Below are 24,135 nucleotides of genomic sequence, written 5' to 3'. Positions count from 1 at the left end.
CGGAAAACAATTACTTCACTTTCACATGCTTTCATAACTGTGACCAGGGGATCTGTAAAATGTTCTACCCTCAGCCTAGCTTCGCTTGCAAAACAAGGTCCTATAAGGGCATGAAGACTGTGTGTGTTTCTGTGTGAGTGCTGTGTGTGTGTGTGTGTGTGTGTGTGTGAGGGGGTTCAATACAGTGTGGTGACACTTGCTTGTACCTGCCAAGACATCCCTGAGGTAAAAGCCTCTGAACAAGCTCCCTGTCAGCCAAACATCCATTGCTGTTTACACACTTAGTTACTGATGCAGCTCAAAAGCCCGACACTGTTCATTTAGTTGTGTTGCCATCTCACAACTGTGACCAGCCAAAATACCTAACATATGTGTGAGAGTTAGCTGAAAATCTATCCCATTGGGCAAACTACAATAAAGCAATTATTTATAAGCCAAGGCCCATTAAGTAGGTATGCTGTTTGGAGATGTCCTTATCCAAGCACAACACTCACTCAACTATATTTAACAAGAGTTAATTCCTCTGATATTCCATAGGCTTTTACCTTTGCGTTTGTTTACATAGCACATTAAGTAAACACAGAGCTGTTAAAGGGATTTATATAAAAATTCTTACCAAATATAACTTATAATACTGCCAAGATCTCAGACTGGAAATTGAGTGTGCTGTTGGAAAGACTGGGGGTTGATTGCTTTAGTTTAAAGAGTAACATATGCGGTCTGCCACTTTTCTACTTTAATACCTCGTGGAGAGAGAGGTGATGTTCTCCAGTGAAATCTGTAGGCAGTTTCTCAAAATGCTGCAAGATTTCGCAATCCCTCTGGATGTTGCGTAGTGTTGATGCTTTGGCTTGAATCTGGGGTTTACGTAGCTGTGGTGGAGCTCTTTCCTTCCATGACGGACATCACGCCACTGAATGCCAAAGATGAGAGACCCTGTGAGATCACACACACACACATGCATGCACATTCCAAAACATGTAAAACCTATGGCGTTTTTATTGCAGGCAGCAAAAAAACTTGGCTTAACATGTTGGCTTGACTGACCTAAAATGAGTCCATCCGTGACAGTGGAGGGCGCCAAAGCAATTCATCTACCATATGGGAGCACATTGAACCCACTCCAGGGACTGTGACAGCAAGGCTTTAGTGTCTTGAGATTTGATGCGCATTGACTGCGGCTAGTTTACTTTGCAAATATGCTTTTTGGGAAGGTCGGCATGGAGTTTTAAGTATGAGTCAAGACTTTGCTTGCTTTTTTGTAATCCCACGCCACGTAAGGAACAACTAGATTTGATGTTGATATAAACTCAACAAGCCCAACTAAGTATATCAAATGACTGAGTAGGCTACAGTACACCCAAAGACTGGCAGGTGAGACTGACTCTGACTTGATGACAAAGTTATCTGTCTGTTGATATGTAGAGATGAGAAGCAGTAAATATATAATATATGTCTGCATAATATACAGTGGTAATATTGTAAACAATGACTAGCTCCCTATCTTGAAAATATTTTTGCATCACTAGCAAGCTGTCTTCCATGAAGTCTGGAGAAGTGGGCTGAAAGGATGTATGACAGAGCTATGAAGGAGAGAGAGAGAGTGGAAAGGGGGCTTTTGGGAGGTCAGTCAGTGTGGGAACTCTCCCATCCCAAACAACAGGAAGTGGTGGTGAAATGCAAAAAAACACGACTGTAAAGATCAAAAAACTACTTGAGAGGAGCCACCAAACCACTGGAATGTCCCACTCCCCTTTCACCCCACCCCAAAAGATGATGCTCCTTGGCTAAGAGAATGCACGTTGTTGTTTTTGTTTTTGTTGTTGTCATTAGGGCCCAGCTTCTTTTGTTCACTCAATCAACCCTTATTGAGAAGTTATTTGTCACATAACAGCATGGCATCGGGATTGCCTGAGTTGCCAGAATACACTTAGTGTTAGAGCATTAGCATCAGAGAGAAGTCAAGGCATCCCCGCTCCTAACCATTCCATAATATACACTGTTACCATTCCTGGGACCCGCTCAGCACACCCAGCAGGAACCGCTGGCTGGCTAATTCAACGTTAACTTGAAAATAAGTGTAAGACGAGTCACAAGATGTGAGTTGGGAAGTCAGTCACAGAGTTGTGCTGGTCATATTTTCACAGCAGTTCTGAGTCCCTTGACATATATACGTCAGCCTATCTGGTTTTCTCCTGACCCATAGCAGTATCTCTCACACACCCTCATGGTTTGAATAGCAACCATGAGGGAACCAAAATCATAGTTAGTTGGATGATGCTCTTTTCACCAACACTCACACACTCACACACACACACACACAAGCACACACACACACACACACACACACACTCACATATCTGCAGACAAACTAAGCAGAATGTAAGCAGAAATGTATTCCAACACGTACTGCCTGTATTCTTGCTTTAACACACAAACTCAACTCAACCTCTTCAGACACACACACGCACACACAAACGGGGTGTGAGCTCACTCTTGTAAAGCGGTTACACAGGGTCTGTCTGTACTGATTGTAAAAGGCTTTGTTTGAGACTAATGAGCCATCACTGATGATGTAATCTACTCTTCTCTAACCAAGGAAAGCTGGAGAGAGAGAGAGAGAGAGAGAGAGAGAGAGAGAGAGAGAGAGAGAGAGAGAGAGAGAGAGAGAGAGAGAGAGAGAGAGAAAGAGAGACAGAGAGAGAGAGAGAGAGAGAGAGAGAGAGAGTGAGAGAGAGAGAATTGGCAAACGAGAGAGCAGGAAAAAGATAGAATGACTGAAAGAGAGGAAAGTGAAAAAGAGACGTAAAAAGAGAAGGAACATCAGGAAAAAAAGAAGAAAAAAAGGCGACATTTAACATCGACCTCTGGACTGGAGTAAAGCAGGACAGAAAGAGACAGGACATTGGGATTGTCAATAGTGATGGAATGAAAGTAGGAAAGTCGGGAAATAAGGGAGCAGACAATTTCTTTTTTTTACGTGGAAAAGTTGGAACGTTGAGACGAATTAAAAACATGACAAGTAGAGGTGGAAGTGAGGGAGGCATGTCTTACCAGCAACTCACCACCTGAGGTCAGTGCAAGACTGGACTGAGTGGAAGATGGGAAAAACACAGAAGAAGAAGAGGGCAGAGGAGGAAATCAGGACGAGGGAGGGAAGTAGACAGCCAGAGGAGGAGAAAAGGGCAGGATGAGAAGGAAGGACAGGACTGAATGGGTTGGGAAGTTTTGTGGTCCGTGGCAGTTCAAACTGAGACTCAGTTCATTGATTTCAGGCCAATTCCTTCTTGTGGTCTATATTGAATCAAAGCCTTTGCTGATAGCAATCTCTGGAATGCTTTTAGACCATCTGCTACATTGCACCTCAGCCAATCACAAGGGTCACAAGAAGACTCATTCTATCAAAACTGAGATGTGGATACAAATAAATAAAACTCACTCACTTTTTGATACAGGGACTTGTGCCTGTTGTAACTTCTGAAACAGACTCAGCATTAAGTGAATTGACAAGGATGTCATGCCCCACAAAATACATGTTGCTGAGGTTTCCTCACTTGAGGTTTGATTAAACCCCTCATTGGGTGTGCTTGCGTCAGCAAGGCAAACACTATGTTATCTCACATATTTATTTAGAATTTTTTATTTTCCCACCTGTAGCTTGTCCCTCAATTTTAGCACTACATTGACAAAGTTAGGCTAACAGTGGCTAACTCGCTAGCCACAGTCAGAAACATCACTAATGTCACCAACACACGCGTGATTACCAGGCCTGGTGATAAGTTACCTATAGTAGAACATTAGTTTAGCAGCTCGCTAACTACCTAAAGTGGTAAGACAGCTGTCCGACGAGTTCCCGTTTTAAAGCTACTGTACATTCTGAGCGTTACAAACTGCCCTTCGCTCTATCTAGCTACTTAGCTTGCCACAGGCATTTCTCTCCCATCTGCACAAAAAAAAATATGGACAGATGAGTAAAAATTGTGCCTCGTTTTTTCGAATTTAATCCAATCAACCTCATAATCCATTTCCATATAGTTGAAACGTAGGCCTACATCTACTAATGTGTGGTCTCAAATATACATAAAGAAAACAATTCCAGGTGGTGGGGGAAGGTGCAAAAAGGACACACTTATTAGTGGTATCTTGCTTCCAACTTTTGTTTTGCCAACCCAGTCATTTGGAGCAGATAAACATCTAAAAACATGCAGGGCTACAGTAGGCCCAAGGATCAATGGTTTGAGAGAGGTTGACAAAGTTGAATGCGCTGTTCCCTACTTACAGCATGGATAGACGGTCACATGAGCGCCGAGTCTTCAGACCAGGGATGTTGTTACTGTCAAGTATTGCTTCCAGTAAACTTGTTATGTCAGCCAGTTTTCCCAAAAGATATTTTAAGCTTATTTACGTTTTTGGGGGAATATTTTCAGTTTGCAGATGGTAATGTTGGAATAAAGATTCCAGTAGAGATAATGCTTTTTAACAAATAATAACGGACCCACCTGCAATGGATGCAAGCACACCTGAAATTGTAACCTCTCTAGTTCAATTTGTTCTTTTCAGAGGGCGCCTTGTGTTATGCCCACGTGGACGGCACAGCCTGACCCTGCCAGGGCAGACTGGCAGCACCTGACAGATGAATGTCCTTACTTAGTGCCAGGTTGACCGCTTGTGACTGATGCAATTACAGAATCCGAGGGTGAAGAGGCATGATATTTCTAACAAGTGCACAATATAAAGCAAAGTTACATATGACAACACTCTTCCTTTAGTTCTGTCTGTATTTGGGATGGTAATTGGTAAAATGCAGGACTGCTAGATACATTTTCTTCAAAGGAGGGTAGGACTTGGACCAAACAAGGCCAGGGAGAAGCTGGCTAATATATTGAGATGATGACATGAATGGCATGAATCAGTTTTCTTAATTTTTGACTAACACAAGGCTAGATATATATTGCTACTGTTTGTGCACTACCCTCTTACAGATTAAATAGGAGTACCTTGTCTGTCTGTCTGTCTGTCTTTCTGTCTGTCTGTCTCTTCATCGATCTTTCCTTCTGGCTGTGCTTGCAGAGTTCTAGGGAGGAGCGGTCTCGTCTGGACTCCATGGTTCTGCTGTTAATGAAATTGGACCAGCTGGACCAGGAGATAGAGAACGCCCTGAGCAGCACTGCCTCCTCCATGGCCAACACCCCCACGCTGCGGCGCAGGGAACAGTCGGTCCGTATGTCACCACCATGCAATGTGCATTAGTCTGTTGTCTGCAGGTCACACATTGTATCGTGCGCACTGTACCCTACCACACACTGTACCTTGTAGTCTGTAGATTTGAGCAGAAGGGCATCAACTTTTTCATTAGAAGTTCCTTTTATTTCCGTGGAGACTTAGTTGTTGTGAAAATATATTTTAAAAGTTACAAAAAGGATAGCTTCCAATGTCATTGCTCATCCTGGTTGTCTGTTTCTAGGATATGGATCTATGTTCAGTGAAAGGAGCTTGCTCCCTCACCAGCTCCTGTCAGTCTGTCAACATCCTACATCCACAACAAACATCTACTGCACTGAGCCATGCAGCCTCAACCTCAACCTCAGCCCCAGCCCCAGCCTCATCCTTAGTGTCGGCATCAGGAACCAAGCCCAAGGCTGGGGTAAGTCTGAGAGGAGCTCTCACTGGACCTACATCACAGTTTACAAAGTTGAAAAGAAAAGAAAAATAGGGATGGATCAAATGAAAAGAAGAAAGTGTGCAAGACACACACACACTTCATGCATCAGCTTAACCCCTGACTGTGACGCGAACGTCTTTGGCTTGGGCGCGCTTGAAATGAGCCGGTGAACCCTCAACGAGCGAAGTCCTTTCATGCCAACCCAACTGTGTGATTGGGTTCTGTTGGGGCCAAGGCTCCAGATTGGATTCCCTCTACTCTGTGTGTTTGCTCTGCAGGTTAGGGGCCATCAGGAGTGTTTGCACCGTGCTAAGGCTAAGTGAGAGGCAAAGTGGCCTTGTGCACAGCTAAAAAGCATTCATGCCTGATCTCACACACACTTAGACGTGTCTGCCTCTACCCAGAGACTAGGCAGAGAGAAATTCTATACAAACACACACATACAGACTGACACACAAACACATCAGGCGACACATGCAGGGCATCACAGCAAGCAGTCGTGAATAAATCCACTTAAGCGTAAGGCACACTGTTATACAACTGAACAATACATCCATACACAAAGTGACTCAGCAACGCGTAGGAATGTCGACGGGGGCTTTTGAGGACTACTGCCTGGCAGACGCTGAAACCTGTAATTAGCTGGTTCCAGGGATCTCGCTCCAACAAAGGGGTCAACAGTGGGGTCAGAGGGGTGGAAGGGCAAGGGTGGGGTCATCTGGGGGTGGGCAAAGGGGGAATTTGGGGGATGTTGGATTGTTCAAGAAAGATTTATGTCTATGAAGTCCATGAGCCACTAACTTCCTGGACTTTTCTGACCAAGCGGAATCACTGTTGGAAATTTTCAAAAATAATTCTGTTGCTCGTGTTTCCTTCAGAACTTCTCTGAGGCAGGATGAGGAGGTTAGTGCGTCACTTACCTCGTCGTTGTGTTCTTCAGGCAAAAATGGTGATACAGTATCGTCCCGATAAAGAAAATGTCGGACAGGATGTTTCTGCTACATAGCATGCACGTTATCTTGACAACAAAACACATTTGCCCACCTGATTAGAGATTAGACATTTTCTCAGAACAGACAAACCTGCATTCCAGAGTTATCTGTTTCAATTCTTCCTCCACGCAGTTTGGCCCCTTTACATGCCATAACCTGAGGTTAGCATTTTCTCATTAAAATGGATGCCAAATCTTCTTGTACCTTAAATGGTGATACTGTAGTATCAAGCATGGTGTAAGCTGATATCTTCCAAACTTTCATGTTGTAATGTTGAAACAGTTTTCAATAAGGTCATTGGGTATTTAAATGTCCTCTGAGATGAGCTAAGCCAGCACACTAAGCTAAAATAAACAAAGCCTTTGCCTTGCTTAATGGACAGTACACTAACAAGACTGGAGGGGTGTGGCGGGAGGAGTGGAGACCCCATGTAGGCTTTGGGCTTAAGCTGAGTTGATGATGACTTTCTAAAGAGGACTGTGAGTGGTTAATAGCTGTAAGATTCCATCCAGTCGGTTCAGACACTGAGGTGTTGAGATGTCCACTAAATAGAAGACACACAAAGATATATCTTTTTATTTTTTACTGTAGTATTTAGCTTCAGTGTGTGTGGTTAAAGTAGCAATGGAAAAATGTAACAATTCTAAGAAACTATGTTGAGTCGTATCCACCCCCTTTTGAAATTGGTGCCCTCCAGATGCACTGGTAATCTTATAGGCAGACATAAGTGGAATGTTCTAAACCAATCGATTCAGGGGGTGAAAATGTGATTACCCAGTAGTGATTCCCACACTCAGACCATTCCCACAGGCAAGGCTTTGTCTTGGGTTCCCACACAGGAGATGTGAGATTTCCTTTTAATACGAAAAGATACATTCTATCAGCCTCTAAATCCTCTCCTTCAATCCAGTCTGCTTTCTGTAGCACTGGAGCTGGGAAAGGGAAAGGGAGGATGTGAGGAGAGAGAAATAAGTAGTCAACAGATAGCTATAAAGACCTTGTGGAATGAGAGAAAAGTAGGAAAAACTGAGATGGAGAAAGGGGTCTGGCTGGTAATTAAATGAGTTCTGCAGAAACAGATAAGTACAACTGCAAACCCTGGACAAGCTCTTTTGGTCAGCTCATTTACCACAGACATGAGACTAACCTCATTCCTGAAGATGGACTAGCATGCAAACGTATATTCTTCTTAACAAGTTACCCTTTATTTGCATGGTAACATACATGCTAGGTACACAATAAACTTTTTTTATTTGCCGGCCATGAAGGATAGCCTGATTAGGCACGCATTTGGGTAATGAAAGATTTTCATAGATAACAAGAACTGATCATATTTTTTCATTAGGAAACTAATCTAATTATAGTCAGGAAGTGTGTGTGCACATGTATTGGATCTCTGTCAATGATCTTCTGTGCTTCTGTCCTTCCATTCCTTAGTTGATTACGTAAGGGTACCAGGTGAATGAAACAGATTGAATCCTTATGATAAATAGTGCTCTTGCAACTATTGGATGCAACAACATGGATTCCTAGTGCGCTAGCACTGGTCCACTCTTTCTACATCTGCTCTAATAAATCGTAACATTTCACCTGCATTGTCAGCGTACCTGCATTGCGGTTCGATATGCTTTAGTAACAACAATGGTACAGCACAAACAGTACAGGACTGTCATTGTGTGTTTACTGTACGTTCATGCACAGTACACCAAACACTCAAGTGTTCTTTCTCCTCTGGGACAATCATTTTACATAACACTGATAAGTGCTAAGCCAAGGCATGTGGCTGTGTTGTGCTGTTTCAAGTGTACACACTGTGGTATGTGACACACTGTGCCGGTGTTAGCTCGCTAGGCCATAGCAGGTGTCAGGTTGAAGCGAGGAGTATTCTTGGCCCGCTCTATTGTAGTCGAGTGCTATTTGTATTCCCGTCCTAACAGGTGGCTGTTATTGTGGTGTTGTGAGCGTGTGGGGTTGGTTTCAAGCAGACGTCGTGACACAGCAGGTGTTTTTCCCACCGTGGCAGAATTCTTTCCTTGCTGCTAGTTGTGCAGTGGCAAGTGTCACTTATTGTTTTGTTTCACATGGTGTAACGGACAGCCATGGCCTGGAAATGGTTTTGTCAAGGAAAATTAACATTTAGTCAAAATGTTGGCGTTTATAAAGATCTCATACCTTAAGTTTCTGATTATGAAACAGCGTATTCTTGTATTTGCGGGGAGATTTGTCACAACCTAACCTCCACCACACGATGAGTAATCGCCGTTTGCCAGTGTGTCAGGTGGTGCAAATGACTGTGCCGCTATTTTAAGATGAATTTTACCGCAAAGGATGTCCCATGTCAGTGAGATGGTCAGGGGGGGTCATGACCGACATTGACCCTCACCCCCCCCCCCCACCCTCCGCCCCCTCATCTCTGCTGTGCTCCAATGTTACAGTCGGAAACAACAGATCAATTACTCCCTTAAGGGGAGAGATTTCCCACCAGCATGACAAAATCCTCGAAAGGCCTCTGCTGTTAAACGCCACACAAACACACCTTTCGTCTCAGCCTGTTAAATACAACACTCACAAGCCAACTTGTTACATTCAGAGAGACAGACTTCAAGCTGTACAAACTGTTCTATATCTTTGGTCTCTGGAAATTCCATAACTGGACCCGATCTTTGACCCCAGTGTTTGCATCTGTGTTCCATCTCCCAGGCAACAGAGGTCAAAACAAACCATCTGTCATCGCTCTCTTGGTTTTGTCACTGGTCCACAATGAACACTTTAACTATATCACACCAAATGAAGTTTTGAACAGAATACAACCTTAGATAGAAGAGACAGTACGACAGTTTTCTGATTAGTTGTTGGCATGCTACATATTTGCTACATATTTGTTCAATGGTGTCTGGGGGGAGGACCTTAGTCTTGCAGTTGTTTGCGTGATAATGTTGCAAGGCCGTCCTGGCCTTTGTGCTTCCTCTCTGTCTTTGTTCCTGCTTGGCAAGCAAGTCCCCAAACATCCCTTGTCCTAACCAAACCTCTCCAAATAGCTTGCTGTGACTATTTTGCTGTTCTTCTGTCTCTCCCTCTCTACCACCTCAGTGGCTTTCTAACTCTGTTCTCTTGTTCAACGCCACCCACCCTTTGTGAATCGCAATCAAATTCTTCACAGCCTGACGTGTTCCTGGTGCACAGATGTTGTCAGCTTCACTAGTAACCATGCTGTATGTGCCAACCACCAGTGTCCTCCTGGTTGCATAATAGTTTCCATTTGGGGTTCTGCTTCCTGTCTTGGGCCAGTCAGCCACTAGCATCTGTGGTGTTTTTGTCCCCTGAATCAATCTGCTGCTGCTGAGCACAGCTGCAGACACAATCAGTGACCGGCCTTAGCCTCCTGGTCATGGTCGAAAAAAAAGAGGGATTGAAAGAAAGAAACCGAAAAAAAAGAATGGAAGAAAGGCAGGGAAAAGTGTTTGTTTTTATGGAGCAGGATGTGAAGAAATGAACTTCTCAACCTGCACGCGGAAATCTCTTCTTTCCTGTCGATTCCAAGTTTCTGGGATTACATCAGGCATTCCAAGAACTGGACAGAGCTGGAGTTTTAGTATTTTGGGGGCTTATTTTGGGAGAAAATAAGGGGATTTAATTGAATTGGAGAAACAATCCAACTGGTGATATCCGGCATATCTGCTTTCACCTTTTAGTAATATAGAATTGTGCACATGCAGGAAGTCACACAAAGTATTAGTATGACTGGTGTGTGTGTGTGTGTGTGTTTGTTGATGTTTGTGGGTAATTATACATGACCTCAATCAATGACAAACTCCCAAGGTATTTCTCTATGACTAGTCTGAAATTGAGGCCAATGTATTTTATAGAGTTGCATTAAACACTAAGATGAACAGAGATGTGTAATTTTGAAAAATAGCCCATAATCAAATAAATTATCAAATTCATGACTTGTGACACATTCAAGGAGAGCCAAGTGACCTAAACAGAGCTTGTTTACTCTCCATAGCTCTAGGCTTGGAGATAAATACATGTTTAATACAACACACTGAGCCATCTGGCTATGATGTGCGAGTCAAACAACAAGACCCACATAACATAAAAGAAAATATTCAATAATTGTCCCCTTATGTATGTGTTTGCTTATTGGAGTTCTGTCTGAAGTCTGCGCAGATCAACGTAGAAGCACTGAGTGGAGATGAATCTCTGAACAGCCACAGTGCATAGCTGTCAGATGATGTTAGGCATAGACAGTAAATCCTCATGATAACTGGTAAACATAGGCATCTGGAAACACCCCTACCGCCTGTTGATAATGAATGCCTATAAATCACACAACTAACACACACACATACACATACGTCTGCACATACGTACAGATGCACGCACACACACACCTATAAACACGCATACATGCAAACACAAGCATGCCTCATTCAACAATGTGTGATTCAGTTGTCACTTGCAAGTCTGAGGTGTGTATTTAGACAGGGAATGGAGGTGTGTTTATGTGTGTGTGTATAAGTACACACTCAGAAGGAACACTCATGTGTTTGCGTCTGAAAATGACATCACGTCATTCCAAACAGATGTCAACCCGCACTTAGTCACCGTGGTCAAGCTGTGTCCCAGAGTGACGTCTTTCATTCAAGACTGGCACACTCTGTAGAGATGTCTGAATCTCATTAAGAGCCTGTGTCTTGTTACTGTCGAAGATTGTGTCCGGTGCTTATACCTTAGCATGTGTAAAGGTGTTGGAATGCTGAAGCAGGTCTGGTGCCATTGTTATGCTGAAATCTGAAGGGACAGCTGTGCAGTGAATGGAGAGATTAAACACATGTCAGAACCAAGGGCATGGTGTGTGTGTGTGGTGCATGTCAGTAAGGATGTGTGTGTGTGTGTGTGTGTGTGCCTTAGTTTTAACCCAAAAACCTTAGTGTGTCCAATGCAAAGTCGTGGGGTACCTCACAGCATGGACCCCCATACTGCCCACGCTAAGCCTGCTGGGCTAGTTAGCCCACTCTCCTGTTCCACGCCAGAGACTAATCCTCGTGCTAGCATTGTTACTGGAGTCGGGATAACAGGGCTTATCCCTATTGACTCTGGCTGCTAAGCTTGGAGTCAACCTGAGGGGAAGTAAAGATGAGACAGACTCTGGCTTTTCACTGGTGTATTAAGGGCCAAGTGGTCCAGCCAGATGAGATGAAGTTGTTTGAATGACTGTGTTCTAAGGCAGTGTTTCCTGTTTCCCAGACAGAGAGACAGGGCAGGGTAGAGGGAAGGGTAGACTGGTGGTTTAGAGCTGGCGAGGCCTGGTTGGGCCTGGCTCCTGGATGCCTTGATTAGTCCACACAAAACTGCTCTGAAGTCTGTGGTTGTTACATTGTTAGATGTTAGATCAGTGATGGACATCTGAATTCCAGTGACTCTCAGACCTAGTGGTTTTCTGTGTGCGTGTGTGCGTGTGTGTGCATGTGTCCATCTGAGAGAGATTGTGTTTTTATATTTGTACATGTACACAAAAGAGAGGGTGGTTTGAAACCAGGTCTTAAACCCTGGGCATTCTACATGCTAACTTCAGCCTGAACGCGTTGGGAAAGAAGGATGGCATATTGTCTGCTACAAGGAGACATGGGAAGGACAGCATCACAAGAGGTCATCTTTGGGGAGGCCCAGGGCTGTAGTAAAATGAGGGAGGCATGTGCGTATGTGTGCATGTGTGTGTGTTTGTGTGTGTGTGTGTGCGTGTGTGTGTGTGTGTAGACGATAGATTGTTTCTATTGCCCAGCCAGGAGTTTACACTCAGAGGGCCCAACACGAAATCCCACTGGACACGTCTGAAACCAGAAGCCTGTTGCTTTGGCTCAGTCCCGTAAACAAAGTGTGTGTGTAGGTGTGTGTGCGTGTGTGAGAGACCACATGTCTGTGTATGTCTGGGGATAGAACCTTAGTGTGTGTTTATATCCACCCCCTTCTCGTTTTCCATCAACATCACCCAACATAGACCATATATTTCATGTCTCTCAAGGTTGAGAGAGAGGACAAGGTCTCTGCTGGCAGCCTGTGTGGGTTCCTTCTAAAAACACACTAACACACACACAAATATACAGTACGCTGTTGTCCTGTGTATTGTATGTCCCAAGTTATGAATGTTTATATTCCTTGAGTACTCAGTGTAAGATAGTTTGTCATGCTGAAAGCTGTCAGACTTGAGTTATTTTTAAGTGTGTTTTGGACAGGATTCCCACTGAATCATGAGCACCAAGCCAGACAGGAAGTGTCCCACCGTATCATTGCCAGAACTAATGACTTCACTTCCTGTTGACACACTTAACGTGTGACACATGGAAACTATTCTATGAAATGGTGGAAGAATTGTGGGTAGGGAAGTAGTGATGGAGGGAAGGAGAGAAAGAGATAGAGAGAGAGAGAGAGAGAGTGGGAGAGCGACAGGGAGAAACAGAGAGAGAGAGAGAGAGAGAGAGAGAGAGACAGAGAGAGAGAGAGAGAGAGAGAGAGAGAGAGAGAGAGAGAGAGAGAGAGAGAGAGAGAGAGAGAATGGTGTTTGGTAAGGAAAAGGGTGCTGTGAGAGAATAGGTTTCCCACGTATCCTGTTGCACGTGCCCAGAGAGGTCGACAGAGCATGGCGAAAGAATTCCTTTCTAAGTGAAGGGGCAGACAGAACACGTTTCTTTCCACTCCAGTCAAACGCTAGAGAGAGGAGGCCCAGATAGTATCTCCTGGAGCCTGACACACACCCCCACTCCCCTTTCTCTCTCAGACAGACAGACACATTGGCAATCAAATGAGTCAAATACACACCAACACACACAATCTCCCACCAACACACACACGGACACTGACCCCCTTCATCCCATGATTCAGTGTTGGAGTCACTGGCTTACCTGACCATAAGCCATCTGCACCAATTTGGCCATTTGCACTAAGTGGTGGGGGGAAAAGTTTGGGTTTTCCTGAGCCGCCTAATCCCCGGCCTGCTCAGACCATGGGTGGCCACACAATCATCACAGCTGCAGTCAAGGGGGCAGGGGGACCTGTGTTTGTATGTGTGTGTGTGTGTGTGTGTGGGGGGGGGGGTTGTGTGTTTAGGGACACACAGTTCTGCTCAGTTTACATTGTGTAACAGGGCCACATGCCAGTGCTCTTCACTCACTTTCATACTACACTTACACACTTACCTCTACATTTGATAAAAACGCATGCAGGAGCTGGCACACGCCTACCCTGAAACACGCATGCAAGCACACACACACACGCTGTCAAACACTCTCTCCCTTCCAGTTAATTAGCCGTGGTGAATGAGGCAGTTGACACCTGTGAGTGTGGGTCTGTGAGTGTGCGTGTGTGAGTGTGCGTGTGTGTGTGAGCGAGTTTGTGTGCTGGTGTTGGTGGGTGGGTCGGCATGCATGTGTGTGTAGCCACAATTCTCCAAGCGACCACCTGACACGACCTGGACGAGCTCAAACTGTGACAACCTGATCCGAGGGAGTTAGGGTGGTGTTGGTGGGTGTAATGGTGGGGGCCTGGGAGTAGGGGGAAGGGGGCACTGAGGGAGAAGGGACTACAGGAGAGCTGGGAAAAGGGAGAAATATGTGACCCCCTGTGCTGTGAAAACACAGGCACCTATTCATTAATGCTCTGCAATCACGCAGTAGATTTCACAACTGTAATTGCCATTATGGGGCAAAACAGGGCATTGTGGGAAGGCGAGATTTACACAGTGTTCTACTTAGTGGCTCAGTGAGTTGAAGCTGCAGAGATGTGTTTATACAATAGTGAGGCTCTGCCTGGGTCAAGTAGCATGGTTCTTGGAGAGATGGGGAGGGTGAAGGAGGGATGGCATTTAGTAGAACCTACTACCATCACGAATGAGTCCTGTACATTTCAAGTTGAACATATGAGAAAGAAACAAATGAGCAAAACAGGGTTCTTAAGTATTGTGCCATTTTCATCTCAGAATGTGTGTATAATTCTGTCCCATCAACAGGTCATTCAACTGGTTTGATCCAGATCTTTTTCACAGGTAATTTTTTTTTACAAGTTATAATACAGTTACAAATATTTTTCTAGAGAATCCTATCTGGAGTGTTTATTATATTTTCATATGTTGTATGTCCATGTGTACAGAAGAACATGTTAAAACTATACATCAAGACCCCTGACTGTAACCTTGAAGGATTAAGATAACTGGAAACTACACACACACTCACACACTCTCACAAACACACTCACACACATCCAGTGTCAACCCAAACAGACGCATACTTCTCGCAGAAGAATTCAGTGAAGTGCACTAGACAAATAGCCAGGCTCTTGTGTTACCTCAGTACACCAGCTGAAACAGCCTTCACGGATCATTCTAGCTCCTGAGGCTCCCCTGGGGTGTTTCTCTGTGTCAAGCTGATTTAATGTCCCAGGTCGAGGGTGTGTGTGTGTGTGTGTGGGGGGGGGGGGGGGGGGGGGGGGTTGTGGTCACCCCCCCCCAAGAGCTTATTTGGGGGTCATTATTGGGCAATGTGGTGATGTAGTGTTGCTGTAGTTCGTATTTGTTTGACTCTCCTCCCCCCCCCCCCCCACATCCACACACACACACACACCACCTCTTACCAAACACACACACACAATCACACACGGACGCAATGAAGGTTGTGTGGGCTTAAGATAAGAGGCAGGCTGGGGTACGAACATGTGTGCGTATGTGCGCCTGCATACACACCTGGCCAGCTCTGCCACTGGTTCGTGCAGGAGCAGAGACAGACAGATGGGAAGTAGAGACAAACACCATATCCAGGCTTCCATCGCCAGACTCATCAGCAACAACAAACACACTGAATGAGACCAGGCTTTGTGTTTCACCAGGGTGCATTTACAACTACATTCATTTTTCTACGTCAGTGTCCAGAACAGACTGACTCCACCACAGACACACTTTGAAGTGTTACTTTATCTTGCCAGGCAATGACACTAGTAGTTTTTAGTAGTAGAAACTTAGTAGAAATTATTTTGAAAATGATAAGCCACAATAAAAGTCCAACTTTTTGTGGTGGGGGTTCAAACCTTCATTTGGGAGATGTTGGCTCCAGGGAGGGAAACTTCCAGACTTACCTATATTTTCCAGGAATTTCATTGGGGATTTTCCTCTAAGACATAAAACATAATCTTTGACAGTTTGACCCAATGTTAGATAAAACAATCAACAATCCACTTTTTTTAATAAACCAGAACAGATCCAGAATCAGATTCCCCTCAATCATAAGCACATGTCAGTAAAGCAGCCAATCAGCTCTGAGGTGCAGTCTGGGCAGGATCTGCCTGGCCGCCAGTCTGCACAGCAGGGCCTCCGGCTGAGGGAGGCTCACCATGTCTGAGACAGAAGAGGGGGTGAAGGAGAGATGGAGGACGGAAGGGGCTCACCATGTCTGAGACAGAAGAGGGGGTGAAGGAGAGATGGAGGATGGAGGGAGGGAGACAGAAGAGGGGGTGAAGGAGAGATGGAGGACGGAAGGGGCTCACCATGTCTGAGACAGAAGAGGGGGTGAAGGAGAGATGGAGGATGGAGGGAGGGGAGACAGAAGAGGGGGTGAAGGAGAGATGGAGGACGGAAGGGGCTCACCATGTCTGAGACAGAAGAGGGGGTGAAGGAGAGATGGAGGACGGAGGGAGGCTCACCATGCCTGAGACAGAAGAGGGGGTGAAGGAGAGATGGAGGATGGAGGGAGGGGATGGGAGACAGCAATAGGTTTGACATTGACGGACATGCATGTATGAAATTCCTGCGGTTTAATCACTTGATTACATGTGAATCACTTGTCACGACATGTTTATGACCTGTGAACACGTGAAATTCATGTGGTTTAGTTTACACAGTTTCCGTCCATGTCCAGGGTAATTTCTGTTCCCCTTTGCATCCCTGCGTCCCACTGTTAATCAGACACACTGTTGGGCCTTGCTCTTTTCCAAGGACCTTTAGATTAAAACAGGGTCTTGGGTTAAGAGGTCAACTTGGAACCTGAGGTCAGGGCAAGAATGATGATCCCTGCATTCCTAACTGACCACCACATTTTTCTAATTTTTCATTACATTTGCCATGTAATAAAGCCCAACTTGTCGTGTTCTCTAATCCATGACCAAACCAAAGATTACATGTTTTCTCTGCCAGCACTGAATGATCAAATACGGTTGTGTATTGAGATTATTATTAATATGGTTGTTATTATTATATGACTGACTTCAGATTATATTTATAAGCTTTTGTGTCAACATTGGTTTAATGGCTTGTTTAGTTCAATGTTTTATGAATGCAATATTTACTCTGAGGCCTCTGGTGGGTTACTTATCTGCTGTGGCATTGAGACGTTTGCACACTGGAAAACTATGCATTTGTCCAGGCTCTGTGTGTGTGTGGTGTGTGTGTAGTGTGGCAGTGTGTGTTTCAATCAATCTCAAAAGAATAACATTTCTGAGAATATTTTAGTATTACTTCCTAATGAATATTTTCAAACAGCCTACAGATTCTTTACTTGACATTCTCAGAGCAGCTGTACTTTGGACACACACACAGACACACACGCTCACTGTTGATTTTTGGGCTACTGCCTTATTTGTAGATCCTGTGAAGCATAAATCAATCAAATAACTAGTGTGTTGACCAGAAAACTATTAAAGTAAATGTGACAAAGATGTTGAGTTAAAACTTACCATTCTCCATTCTTTCTGTTTTTACAGACTGCCTCTGCCATGGATGGAAGGAACACAGCAGGTACATTTTTTATATGTTATTGTTTGTAAAAACTGTTTATTTTTTATGATTTCCCATTTATTGGGTATCTGGAGTGATTATCCTGTACGTGTGTATGTGTGTTCCTGTGTCTGAGTGCAAATATATGTATGGGGCATACTTGGTTGAACGGTAAAGGTCAAAGAACAGCATTTCAATTTGATATTGCCATGGATGGAGGGGAGGAGAGGGTGGGAAGCTGGGCAAAATAGGAGATGGAGAAAGAGAGAAGCAGTCCGAAAGAAGAGGACAAAGGTTCTGGTATCTCCCAGACACATTGACATATGATGCCCATATTCAATCAGTCCGCTGGTCACCAAACCTGTTGCCTGTGCTAGATAAAGACCAGACTTGTTTTTCCAGCTGATGAAAACTTTCCTTGACTCATTCTCCTGTCTTCCATCTCTCCTCCGTATCTTCTGTCATCCTTTGGGACATATCCTGGTGTCAATCATACCTCCAGACTTGGCACACGTGGAGATCGTTGCGGATTTTTCGCTGCCATTAGCGGTCAGCCATTAACGGTTAGCCATTAGCTGTTTGCTATTATCCACAGTGCCTTAAGGCTGACTTCTCCCTGAGTTTGGTGGAATGCAATTAGTAGTTAGCCACCCTTCTGCACATTGGGGCCGCTCTCAACCTGATTAGCCCCCTCCATTTCTAATGTCCCCCTTTCCTCCTGTCTGGCTCCGACTTCACACTCGGCATGTCTGGTTTTAATACTGGGGGTCATCAGGATATTCTGGATGGACAGACTGACTGTCAGACGATCCATGGGGGTCTCCATGTGTATGAAATACCCCCTCCTGTGTCCCCTGTCTACTGGTCAACAACACAGGGGAGGAGAGCAAGGAAAGCTGTCTCAGTCACCACACTCTCTCTAATTGTCATGTCTTGTTCATAATTTTTTTATACAGTAAATGTTTCGTGTTTGTAGTTGACTGTTTATTTTTTGTGTGTGTATTTGTCTGTGAGAAAGAGAAACCTTTTATATTTGTATACTCTCTTCAGACCTTTTTATAGTGGTCCAAAGCTTACAAAGTGCCCTGCAGCTTCAAAGCTCGTAAAAACATTCCTGGTCATTTTCCCTCTTTTAAACCTGTCCAACTTCCTGTTGGCAAGTTATGTAACCCTGGCCCCCTACCCCTCAACTGTGGTTGTGTTGTGATGGAACCCAGAACATTTAGGGGAGTTTGGAGGGGGCCCGGGTTTTGGGGGGGTGGAGGGAGGGCTTAATCCAACACAAAGACCAGCGTTCATTGTGACATCAAAGCCCCCTCTGTAGCTCCTCCATCTAAGCCTCTGGGAATGACACATTTGTGACAGTATTACATCACACACCATGTACCCTAAGGCTTTCTAGTGAAAGACTCATTAATAGTTCATTTTCTACTTGTCTTGGCAACTGAAATGGCCAGAACATCAACAATTCTATAAAAAAAAACACTTTTCATGTCTCTTTCTTGAGAGCCGGATGTTTGAAACTGGTGTCACAGCCATTTTGGTCAGAGAGAAAACAGAATCCCAACTAAGAGACAAGCCGTAGTTAATTTAGAGGATTCCTAAATTGCGGGCTCCAATGTAGACTCCACAGGGTTTTAGGAAGACTTAGCCACATCAAACACCAGTAAAAGGAAGTCTTAGTCCAGGAATGTCTCACGAAGTGGCTCCAGGTGAAGATTCGGTTTTACCTTACCCCTGACCCAGCATGTCTCCTCAATATGAGACTGCGGATGTCTCAGTCAGGGTTGAGGTCAGGTAAATAGACCAGTTCCCAATAAATCCATTTCCACAGCTGTCTTTGAATTGAAGGGCCTTATGTTGGCAATCACTGACAAATGAACATCCTCAGAGCAACTCAACTGAGCTGCTCTGGAATTATAGACAAAAGTTGTTCCCTATAGGAAAAGTGAATGATTGACCTCAGTCTTAAATAGGCTGTTAATAAGCAAGAAATGTGTCAAATTAATGATGGACTGAGATGGCGGGATCAATCTGAGTCGACAGAGCTTTGATACACAGTCATGAGTCCCAGCTTCAGGCTTGGTATCACGTGAGTTTGGAGCAAACACAGAACAAAGGGTCAAACACTAACACTGGGATTAGATGCTCCAAATCCTGTATTTGTAGTCACTATCTTTTTATCTTCACAGAAATACCCCAAGGTTTCCTCCAAGCTTACCTAATAGTTTCCCGGTATCATATGAGAAGACAAAGGCAAACAGACATGGGTGGAGGTCAGTTTTACCATGACTAGACAGATCAGATGCTGGCTCAGAGATTGGGATTTTTTGAGCGGCTCAGTAGATTTACTGTTGTGTCTGAGGAAGAATCTCCCATCCAAATACTTACTGAAGATCTAAATGTTCCCTAGGATATGCAGCTTCCATGGCTCAGTGACTTTACATACTCCTCTGCAGGAAGTTGCATGTCTCAGACAGGAAGCCAGACATGCATGACAAGTAGGAGAACAAGGAATGACAGAGGAAGACACAGAGGAAAGGAGGAGGGAAATGTGATAAAGAGCATTCAAGGCACCATATTGTGAGGTGAAATTGGTTACGTGAGATTCACCTCAGTTTCTGATCCCTAGGGGTCTTGGTGACTAACACAGAACCTATGTGACGATGCTCAACCACTCCACACCCCACCCCTAACCACAACCCCAACCCCAATTTCCCTTTGATGTGTGATTACCCCCTTCCAGAGAAGCATTCCTCTCACCATCTCCCCACCTCCCATCCCATAACTCTGGACAATGGGGCCTTTGGTTCTCACTTCCAGCCCACTCAAACCCCCTCCCCCTTCCCTCACCTGCACCTGACAGGGGAGCCCCTGACTCCGTGCTGGGTACTGGAGGGTGGCTGCTCCTGAGACCTTGCCTTGAAGGGATGAAAGCATCCGCTCTCAGTGGAGCGTTACGCAGTGTCAAGGCCCTGACCTGGCAAACATGCCTGGTTTCCCCTCACTACCTCCACCCCAATACCCAGCCCATCAAAGATACAACTGTTTCTGTCTCGCATATATACGCTGTTTTCCTCAAACATTTTCTTTATGTTGTGACTTCTTTTTTTAAATCCTTCGTCAAATGCCTTTCCGTTTTTTTGTGGTTCTTTTTTTTTCTTTGAGAATAGAGAACACTTGTTCCTGACGTGAAGTTACAATGCTTCACCTCAATACATGATGCTGATTATCTATGTCAGGGGAAACAACATGCTCCATCTTTGCCACTTAACCAATAGAGGCTGGGTGGGTTTAGAGTCATGCGGTCCCTATCTCCCTGATGACATGGGGCTGAGATCTGGTCAACACTTTCCGTCTTCATCTCCTGTTTCCAAGAATGCACGCCGAATTGTCCTTGATTGCAACAGAGTGCATATCCCGAGTGTCATGAACACTGCAGTCTAAATATAGCCCGGGGAATATCCGGGGAATATAATAGCTCATACTGATCTGACAAACTTCCAGCAAGAAGGCTCGGGTACGACCTTTCACCTGATCCTGGGGCTGGTTGCCGGCCTGCAAAACATGCAGCCTGTCGTAAAACGGAAAAGAGGAAGTTGTTTAGCGCCCTCCATGGGGTTCTGAAATGGGGAGTGCTTCAGACAGGCATTCTTTCAGGTCCTGATGTCGCCCGATCTCGCAGTTCTTGCAACTGACCCATCTTGTGGAACGCTGTCGTCAATGGTCTGACACTCTCTTCTACACTGTTGTGTTCCCCTCCTCTGCTACCTTTTCATTTCCTCTGTTTCTGTCCACTCCTCTCTCCCTGGAAGACTGGGAGCACTCTGCTGTGTTGCTTTTGTTTAACGTATATTTAACCTGCCCCTGCCTGCAGTTTAGTTCAAATGTTTTTTTGTATTTTACAATGCAACTGTGCTGCATGTGTGAACATGTTCATCTGTCGTATCGTGACAACTCTCTGATTGACCTGTTCAGAGGGGTGAAAAGCTCATGAAAATGTAGCTCAGTTGATTTCTGAGAAGCTCTTCAACACCAAAGAACTTGACTCGTGACTCGCATGTACTGAAAGACACTTCTCAGCTGGATCAAGACAACTTTTCTTCCTGATGGTGGTGACAAATGTCCATGCTAATTGACCTGATCTGAGACTCTTACGGCCAGAGGGCGCTTCATTTCTCACAAATAATCTTCTGTCTCTCACTTATCTTCCTCTATCCTTATACCAAAAGATCTTATACACACCTCCTCGCCTTCCATCCCCGAGTACAGTGGAGATGGAGGAGTCATTGTGTTTGTGCAAGGACGCATTCTTGGCCTCCGCGTCAGTCTGAGCCTGTCCCAGCGCCCCCACCTATACCTTCCCCCTGCCCTCCCTCTGTCTCCCCTTCACCCCACCCCTCTGCTCCCATTTGACACACTTTCTCCCAGACTTCCTCTGTGGAGTCGACAGTACTGTACTGCACACACAGTTCTCTCCATTTCTGTTTTCATACTTCCGCCTCATAGCTGAATAAAGATACTGGGCCAAGGTCAACTCCCAAATGGAGTAGGTTGAACAAAAGCCATTGTCTGTCTTCTTTTATTGTAAATGTCATTGGACAGTAGTGATTGTCTGCGATGTTAAGTGATGGTCTACTCGGTTGTGTGGATTGTGCTAATAATGTGCATTGAGTTTATAATTTATTTTTATGTAACCAACATAACATCCCATCTCCCCACAGACATTTTAAGGTCAAATTAGGGTATTTTGGGGGAAAGGTGTTTTTGAGATTGGTATGTAGTCCCAAACAGGAAACTACAACCAAAGGGAAGTTATGAGAGGAAGTGAGCTTGCCTCACTCCCACAGTTTCAATAACAACATCATCTCACATACACAAGAATGTGCTCATCAAGAAAGGGTGTGTCTCCACTCCAATATTGGCCTAACGTTTGACCCGATAGTCGCTGGCTCACCTCAGGTCACTGAAATCTAGCCTAAAATAAACTGCAGATTTCAAGTGAGATGGGTACTGAAGTCATGCATTGTTATCGGACACAGCCTTACGTGTTGAGAAATCTCAAATTGACATAATTGATGGACACAGTTTGGAAGGTTCAGTTCATGAGGTCACACTCTTTATCAAAGTGTTCCTCTTCCTCTCCTCTGTTTGCATCTCATTTCCTTAATGAACTTGTGGAGGATCCAGCCTAGGCCCCATATAACCACTGACCCCATCCTAACTAGCGTGCAGCCAGTCAGGAGGTGGTAAATCTCAGTGATTCACGGTGGGGTACATCCTTACTGGCCCATGAATGATGTCCCATGTCAGACCCCAGTTGTTTTATATCCCATGCCTGGAAAGCAGGGGGCCGATGATGACAGCACTTGGTAGGTGTGCAATGATGAGTGCTTGGTGTTGTTTTAAAAAAAAATGTATATCTTCCTCTTTTACATCCACACTTGAACATGTAGACTAGATTCGATTAGACTCAAACAGAGCAGTGCAGCAGTGTGTTTCCTAATACACAGGGGGAAATGGCATTGGTACTGCCACATTGACAGGCACAACATACCCCACATACTTGCAGTCATGGCGGAGGTCATGATCTCCTTACATTTCCCTCCTCTATCCTGTGTGTGTGCGTGTGTGTGCGTGTGTATCCAGTAACTACTGAAGGGGGATTTATGAAAGAGGGCAAGATGGTGGGAGTGGGAGAGAGTAGCTGAGTCTTTGATATGAGAGGAAGAGCTCAAGCAGATGGTCACATCAAAGAGTCTCACACTTAGAGGCTCGTTCCCTTTCTCTCTCCCTCTCTTTCTCTTTTTCCAATTCTCTCTCTCTTTCCCTCTCTTTCTCTTTCTCCAATTCTCTCTCTCTTTCTCATTCTCTCTCTCTCTTCTTGTTTTCCCTTTCACTCACTCATATATTTTCTGGGTCAGTGGCTGTTTCCAGGTGACCCCCTTTTCCAGGTGCACTGTGGGGGGTTTGGGGGGTGGAGGGTGTTGTGGGCCTTTACTTCCTGATCGATGAGAGAAACTCCGCCCCCTCCTGTTTTGTGAGCCCTGAACGCCCCACCCCCTTCCCTCCCTCCTTTAAGGTGCTCTCCACATTCCCATGCTGTAATTATTTCAGAAACATGTCCTTCCTTTTTTAACTCCTCGTCACGGGTTTGGATCTTCACAGTGTGAGCAAACTAATTTCACTGCCCACATCAATTGATTACGCCTGATGGAAGTCTATTGCATCCTTTACCCCATCATGGAAACTAACCTATTGTTTGCTCAGAGAAGTGGATACAAAGGCATTGTCAACTCGGTTGTTGACAGTCCCCAGATTAGTATTCTAGCAAAGTAAAAGCTTGTGAATCTCGATTATCTGGAGTGACCTTGAGGGTTAGGTTGGTTGAGGGGCAGTTCTATGGGCGTATGTGAAGCCCTTTGTGGCATTGCTTGTAAAAAGGGCTATACAAATACATTTTGATTTATTGTATTGTTGTAGAATTCTGCAATACACATGTGAATGGCTTTTGTTGTCTGGATGTCTTACTCAGCTTGACCATTAGGGTTTATCAAAGCATCATCACCCAGCTTAGTGTAATGGCTTCCCATTCGATTACTGGCACCAATGTGACTTTTGTAGTGTGTGACTATAAGTGTTTGTGCTTGCACTTAAATTCATATGTAAGAGTGTGTGTGCGCGTGGCTCTTTGAGGGAGTGTGTTTCTGTACTCAATAGAGTAA

The 24,135-nt window shown here is 44.8% G+C and overlaps 1 protein-coding gene across 1 annotated transcript in view; it reads left to right on the top strand.

Annotated features, from left to right (window-relative positions):
• Positions 1-24,135, top strand: part of dlc1 (DLC1 Rho GTPase activating protein) — a 69,270-nt gene that overhangs the window by 2,224 nt on the left and 42,911 nt on the right. The window contains exons 2-4 of the mRNA XM_067250055.1: positions 5,071-5,217; positions 5,465-5,644; positions 17,398-17,431. Of these exons, the coding sequence (XP_067106156.1) occupies positions 5,071-5,217; positions 5,465-5,644; positions 17,398-17,431 (361 nt within the window). The remainder of the gene's footprint in view (positions 1-5,070; positions 5,218-5,464; positions 5,645-17,397; positions 17,432-24,135) is intronic.

Source organism: Osmerus mordax, chromosome 14 (assembly GCF_038355195.1).
Source record: "Osmerus mordax isolate fOsmMor3 chromosome 14, fOsmMor3.pri, whole genome shotgun sequence".
Lineage (NCBI taxonomy): Eukaryota > Metazoa > Chordata > Actinopteri > Osmeriformes > Osmeridae > Osmerus > Osmerus mordax.
Note: the sequence above shows the minus strand (reverse complement) of the source record. Positions and strands in the feature narration are given on the sequence as shown.